Source organism: Fimicolochytrium jonesii, assembly GCF_025526975.1.
Source record: "Fimicolochytrium jonesii strain JEL569 chromosome Unknown EV422scaffold_5, whole genome shotgun sequence".
In the NCBI taxonomy this organism is placed as follows: Eukaryota; Fungi; Chytridiomycota; class Chytridiomycetes; order Spizellomycetales; family Powellomycetaceae; genus Fimicolochytrium; species Fimicolochytrium jonesii.
The window spans coordinates 1,215,525-1,222,081 of record NW_026515672.1 but is presented as its reverse complement, the minus strand read 5'-3'; the positions used below and the strand labels follow the sequence as shown (position 1 = coordinate 1,222,081).

The 6,557-nt window shown below is 53.6% G+C and overlaps 4 protein-coding genes across 4 annotated transcripts; 1 reads left to right on the top strand and 3 right to left on the bottom strand.

The window, feature by feature from the left end:
- Nucleotides 1-1,199: 1,199 nt before the first annotated feature.
- On the bottom strand, nt 1,200-1,696 carry EV422DRAFT_565702 (uncharacterized protein; the record flags this gene model as incomplete). The annotated part of the gene is made up of 2 exons (XM_053072356.1): nt 1,200-1,211; nt 1,292-1,696. The coding sequence occupies 2 exons, from the start codon at nt 1,694-1,696 to the stop codon at nt 1,200-1,202; spliced, it is 417 nt and encodes a 138-aa protein (XP_052927834.1).
- Nucleotides 1,697-1,819: 123 nt separating this feature from the next.
- On the bottom strand, nt 1,820-2,989 carry EV422DRAFT_370145 (kinase-like domain-containing protein). The gene is made up of 4 exons (XM_053066721.1): nt 2,965-2,989; nt 2,782-2,886; nt 2,687-2,716; nt 1,820-2,612 (listed from the first exon to the last, which is right to left on the bottom strand). The coding sequence occupies exon 4, from the start codon at nt 2,539-2,541 to the stop codon at nt 1,900-1,902; it is 642 nt and encodes a 213-aa protein (XP_052927833.1). The 5' UTR covers nt 2,542-2,612; nt 2,687-2,716; nt 2,782-2,886; nt 2,965-2,989; the 3' UTR covers nt 1,820-1,899.
- A 527-nt stretch (nt 2,990-3,516) lies between these two features.
- Nucleotides 3,517-4,531, top strand: EV422DRAFT_522355 (uncharacterized protein). The gene has a single exon (XM_053069817.1). The coding sequence runs from the start codon at nt 3,734-3,736 to the stop codon at nt 4,352-4,354; it is 621 nt and encodes a 206-aa protein (XP_052927832.1). The 5' UTR covers nt 3,517-3,733; the 3' UTR covers nt 4,355-4,531.
- A 208-nt stretch (nt 4,532-4,739) lies between these two features.
- EV422DRAFT_522353 (uncharacterized protein) lies at nt 4,740-6,288 on the bottom strand. The gene is made up of 2 exons (XM_053069816.1): nt 6,141-6,288; nt 4,740-6,048 (listed from the first exon to the last, which is right to left on the bottom strand). The coding sequence occupies exons 1-2, from the start codon at nt 6,202-6,204 to the stop codon at nt 5,057-5,059; spliced, it is 1,056 nt and encodes a 351-aa protein (XP_052927831.1). The 5' UTR covers nt 6,205-6,288; the 3' UTR covers nt 4,740-5,056.
- Nucleotides 6,289-6,557: the final 269 nt, after the last annotated feature.

The window sequence follows — 6,557 nt, the reverse complement described above, 5'->3', positions numbered from 1 at the left end:
ACCCTAACCCTAACCCTAACCCTAACCCTAACCCTAACCCTAACCCTAACCCTAACCCTAACCCTAACCCTAACCCTAACCCTAACCCTACCCTAACCCTAACCCTAACCCTAACCCTAACCCTAACCCTAACCCTAACCCTAACCCTAACCCTAACCCTAACCCTAACCCTAAGTCCCTAGGGTTCAAGGCAACCCAATAATAAAACCCAACCCAGGGGGTCTTGTAACCCTAACCCTAACCCTAACCCTAACCCTAACCCTAACCCTAACCCTAACCCTAACCCTACGGATGACATAGTGCATGCAAACGGACATGCACTGCATGCTTTTTGCATGATTTGCTAGTTGACAAACACCCTGTCATATCCATATATTGCAATGCAAAAAGGCATTTGCCATCCTCCACCATCCGGAGGAGCAATGGAAGAAAGGAAAGTATGTGGGCCTCAAAAGGATTTGAACACGTAGCAAATTGAGAGCAAACCAAACTGAGTCACTTGCCAACTGCAGAACACCCCCATATTGCCCGGAAACAAAAAGTGCCAGGAGTTGATAAATACTAGAGTAGATGATGGTTCCTAGATGTTTTTGAGGATGTTTTCTGAGATATACTCCACTTTAAGCAAATTCCATCCACTCAGAGTTTCAGAAAATGCGTTTTGGTGACATTTTCATAGTAAAATATCTGAAAAACAGATTTTCCGGGAGCATTGAGTGGAAAACATGCCCCAAAGTTTTATGTACAGTACAGTAAGACGCCCCTGAACATTGCTAGCAACTTTATTTGACACTTTTTGGATGGCCAAAAATAACCCATAACCGGGAACAGTCCTGTAACCCTAACCCTAACCCTAACCCTAACCCTAACCCTAACCCTAACCCTAACCCTAACCCTAACCCTAACCCTAACCCTAACCCTAACCCTAACCCTAACCCTAACCCTAACCCTAACCCTAACCCTAACCCTAACCCTAACCCTAACCCCTAACCCTAACCCTAACCCTAACCCTAACCCTAACCCTAACCCTAACCCTAAGGTTAGTTTCGGAAGTTTTGCCTGTGTTTTCGAGAGTTGGAGGAGAGGCACCTGAAGTTTTCCGCCGCCTTGGGTACCAAGGCCGAGCGAAGCTAAGAGATATTTGACAAATGGGTTCGTGCAAAGGTAGAAAGCTTACCGACGGTGAGAAAGTGGTTCCCTCACCTCCAAAACTATTCTGCCCAAAAGTTGACCTGGCCGCTGTCGTCTGCCCAGTACGCAGGCCACCTTCCCATGTAAGGTCAATGTATACTCTGGGTCGCATGGAGCGCGGGTTCTGGGCGGCTCTCTCTGCTCTGGCAGCCTCGATTTTTCGCGACTCATCCTGCCGTCTCCGTCGCTCCTCTTGCTCCCGTTTCTCTTCCTGTTGCTGGATGAGTTCGCGCAGTCTCTTGGCTTCAGCGTCGGCGTCGTCGCGTCGTTTTTTGGCTGCGGCGTCGGCGTCCTCGCGTCTTTTCTTGGCTAAGGCGTCCTCCTTGTCTCGTTTTTCTTTGGCTAGGGCGTCCTCCTCGTCTCGTAACTTTCTGGCGGCAGCATTCTCGTCTTGCTGTCTCCTTCTAGCCTCGACGGCCCTCTTAGTTTCCAGCAGGCGATCGGGGTCGTCGCGGAGGTACGCGACAGTGAGCTTCCCTTCAAGGACCGCCACGACCGTGGCCATATTGGGACGAGTTCCCGGGATTGACCTCCAGCAGGCATTCATGACTGCCGTTAAAACAGGGTCCATAATCGCCCACTCCGGATCTTGAGCTGGGCGTATCCCATCAAGAATGTCGCTAGAAAATTTTATATGGGCCGCTAGGCTTCTGCCTACAAAGCAGTCCTACAAAACCCTTAGCGACACCTCTGAACAAAGCGATTCGTCTACCCTCGCACCTTGGACAGCATATTCCACACAATGACAGCAAAAGCGAACGCGTCAATGGCGTTGCTGTACAGAACCCGCGACCCGTTGGTCTCACCGTGTTGCTCCACAAACATGGGGCTTCCACGAAGGATCTCAGGAGCCAGATAACAATAAGTGCCAATCAGCCGGCCAGGGGCCCCCGACATAAGAGCGTATTGCAGCAGCTTATCTTCGTGCCCTTTGGCGAGACCCAGATCGCAGACGACAGGGTTTCCCGCATCGTCGACGAGGACGTTGCTCGGCTTCATGTCGCGATGGGCGACACCCTTCTCGTGGATCCAGGCGAGTCCCTCCGCGATGCCCAGCGCCATGCGCCGTGCTTCCCGCACCCGCGGTTCCATAGGGCCAGGGAAGCAGTCGCTGATGTATTTGACCAGATCACCATGAAACATGAAAGGCGTAACGATGATTCCGATCCCTGGGACGACGTCAAAGATGTTCAAAACGTTTTTGTGCTTGTAAGACCTTGATTGCCACTTTTGTTTGCGTGGGTTTATGCTCGCCCCGCCACAGATGAGCCTGCCCAGACTTGCCCAGGTCCTCCTCCACGAAATAGTCGGGAAGCACCGGAGGGAGATTGTCCCGTCTTCGGGCAACATTGAGCGGCACGTCAACGGTCTCCGGTCGTCGAAGGGAAAGCAAGTCAAGTTGTGCGGCAAGGTCACCGACGCTGTGTACGGGAGACGGTCCGCGTGTCAGTACATCGCACACAACCGATGTCAGAACGGAACGTCTATGCGCAACCTTGGTTCACTTATTCCGGTGACACGATGGCTGCACAGATGGCACTGTATCAGATACTCAGGGCTTACAAGTCTGAAGAACACCAGCTGTCTCACCCCAGTGATGGAGAAACGTATACTTGGACGCCGGAAGTCATCATGCACAGTATGAAAACGGGGATGAACGTTCCTCTGCCTATGGCGAAGCGCTGGGAGAAGTCTCTGCCAAGCAGGATAGGAAGTGGTTCCTGAATCCTCACGACATGAAATGTAAGTAGTATGACTGCCTCCATTACGTACCTCTTCAGCTCTCACAATGCTGATCGAAGTTAAAAAACGCAAAGCTCGGAAACGTCAACAAGCATTAGGGTACGGGTCAGGATTATGCTCTGGACGAGGAACGTAGTTCATGAGTTCAATGGATGAGGAGAGGTTGTGCTTACTAAAGCTTCTTTTCTTTCACTCGAGCGAAGATATAAATACATACAGCTCCCCATCCCCCCCCCCCCCCCCTCCCTCTTCCCGTCTATCTCTTTGGAGCGAGAGCTAATGACTGCTAATGGCTAATGGCTAATGCCGAGGGGGGTAGGGATGGTGTGAATGGAGTTGATGGGAGCGCCCTTTCTCTACTGGGCGCCATATTCGGTGGGGGTAGCGGACACACGCTGTCGAACAGCCTGGATCTGGAACTCTTACCATAAAAGTTGCCCCTTGACTGCGCCCCATACGGCCCCGTAAGAGCGGCACGCCGCACCGGTTGATGAGGGATCAGCACACGTGGAAATCCCCTCGGGCAGTTTGACGCGAAAAATCCCCATCGGAGCCTCCAAATTTGAGCATTTTGACGGCGAAGACCCGCTTCTCCACGGAAGGAGACTTTTCGCCCCACCAGGCATATCTACTAACGTGAAAAAGGGACCGTTGGGCGGCGGGGTTAAATTGTCTCCTTGCTGCTTGCAGAGACTTGGCTTGTCCAGCGGCGCCCACATATATAACCCCCTGACACGCAGAGAAATCCCCTCACCGTCCCAGAACATACCGCATTTCACACCTCCCATTCAGCACCACCATGTCCGCCGAAAAGCAATCCTACTCAATGCAACAGCAGGGCTACCCGCAACAGCAGGCTCCCCCCCAGTACCAACCCGCCGCCGCCCACCCCGCCCATCCCACCACCGCCTACGCCGCGCACCCCGCCATGCAGATGCAGCAATACCCACCCCAACAACAACCCTACGCCCCCACCGGCCAACCCATCGTCTACGCCCAACCCGCCGCCTACCCACCGCAACAACCCGCCTACGCCGCCGACGGCACGCCCCTCCCCCCGCAGCAGATTATCTACGTCTCCGCGGGCTGCCAGCATGACTTTGTAAAGACGGGCGATTGGACCGCGATGGACTGGGTGTTGTGTATCTTCTTCTGTCCGTTCAACTTCTGCTGTTGTCCGCCGGGCAACCAGGAGAAGTGTCGGAAGTGTGGGATGAATAACGTGAGTTGGAAAACGGGAGAGGACGTTATGTGCCAGGAAGGGCGTGGTTTACTGAACTTTTTTTTTTCTTTTCTTTGCAGAACTCTATATAGTCAACTGCTATCGATCATTCGCGCAGATGGAATACCGACGACGACGGGCGCAGGAGCCGCGGTTCCTGCCGTCCCGCCACCATGCTGTCCTCCCGCGACCAACTAGTCAAACACCCCATGAGAGCAGACAGACAGATAGCCCACTCGGTGTATCGATCCCCATACTCGATGGCAGCGCTGGACATTGCCACGAGTGCCCCACCGGTTGGAAAAATATATATAATGGCGCCTCCATTTGCGTAATAATATAGTCATATTTTGATGGAACTAGGGTCTCTTGCCCGCCCATTTGGATGTTTCTGCTCCCACAAAACGTCGTCAAAGTCTGTTCTGTCATCATCCTGTTGCGGGCGGATATGACGGGCCGACGCCAGTTCTGCGGGGTGAATGTCCTGGGCTATTCACCACACTCGTGCTTCCATCTAAACACAGCACCGTAAAGCTTAGTACACATTCCGGCATCAGTGGGATGTGCTATCATTGTCCACATTCGCGTCGTTGTGTGCAAAATCCCATCAGGACCCTGAACCCTCGGGGTAAATTTGAAAAAAAAAGGAAGGCTCTTCTCAGCAGTGCCCAGGTCCATCCAACGCCTTTGGTTCATAATTGTTCACCAGTTCCCTAATGGATAGGATTATATGGGTATACATGTCGAAAATTGCGGGCAAGAGCAGACACTAGTGAACAAAAAGTACGGAAAAAGATACAGGCCAAAAAGCAACAACGACCCCACCGGTCGATTTGTCCCACGTCCCACCACACCTGCCCCAACAGCCGTTTCATCCTCCCGGATTCTCCTCCCAAAATGTCACACTTCATCCCAAAAATCGCCCCTATCAGCAAGCGCCTTCTTCAAAAACGGCCGCAAATAGACCCTCTCAAAATCGGCAACCTCAAACCCCATCGCATCATGTCTCCACCTCCGACTCGGTTCCGTAAAGCTCAATCCTCCCAGGTTGAGGACAGCCCACATGACGACTCGTAGCTCGGCGGTGTGCAGCTCGGCGAGGATCCAGGGGACGTATTTGCAGGCGATGAAGGAGTGACCGGGGGAGGATTTGGAGGCTTTTGTGGCCGCGCAGCCAAAGAGCCTGAGAGTTTCAACGGCGGAGTGGAGGAGGAGGTTGGCGCGGAGCGATTCGGTTTGTAATATTGGGGTTAGGTGGGTTGGGGGTTTGCTTGGGTTGAGGGGTGGGGCGGACGAAGCTGCCGGTGGTGGTGAGATGGTGGACGATGTAGCAGAGTGTCCATGAGCAGGCGCCACACCCTCAACGCTGATACCGCTCCCCGTACTGCTACTCCGACTCAACGGCACATGCCCGCCACACACAGCCATCACGCCCGGATCGTCCGGATCAACCGTGCCCATCCTCACCCCATTCTCCAGCAGATGCCTCGCAGCCCTCGGATCACCCGCCAACCTCTCCACAACCGCACTCTTCTCCCCCGTAACGACCAACCGCTCCCTCCGTCTCAAGAAATGATACAGCGCCGCATTCCACCCGCCTTCGCCCATCCACTCGCCCTCCCCGCCGCGTCCATCCGCCCACGACTTGTTCAGCTTGCCATTCTTCCCCGTTGCGGTCGCAGCCCGCGCTTTGGCGAACAACCGGCTCTCGACGAGGATATCGTCCCGCCTGAACGGCAGCTCGCCCTTGGCGGAATCGTAGCAGAGTTTGAGTGGGCGCGGGAGGGAGTGGCTGACCAGTGAGGCGTAGATGCGGCCGGCGTTCGTGCGGGTGAGGGTGTGGAATGTTTTGGCGGTCAGGGAGAGGTTTGAGATGGCGGGGAGGGTGAGCCCTGTGATTTAGGAATTAAAATTCAATGTCAATACCCGTCGGAAACCTAGCCAAGAATTTCGATTCTTGAAATCAAAGTTATTGGAATCTTACAGTCGATAATGAGCAGAATACAATCAATGGGGAGTTGGTCGAGCGGGGTGGAGAGAGTGGTCATCTGGGGGGGCTCTGTTGCTGTGGGGGTTGCGGCTGTCGTCGTCGTTTCTTGGAGACGGATTTCAAACTCGAATGCTGCGAGAAGTGCGAGGGCGGAGATTCAGCGAGCGTGACGCCGTTAGTAACGGGTTAGTGTCCCCAGCCAACATCATTCCAATTCTGAGGAAGCACAGAAACCGTATCTATTCGCGACCTCGAAAAACTTGTACAGTACTGTCTAATTACATATGTACGACGTACGGAGAAACCGATCTTTATCAAATAACCTACTATGACTCTACGTGGAACATTCCTCCGCAACTAATGTGCATCGTAAACCGTCGTCCGCAAATCGAGCCCAAACATCGGCCCCAA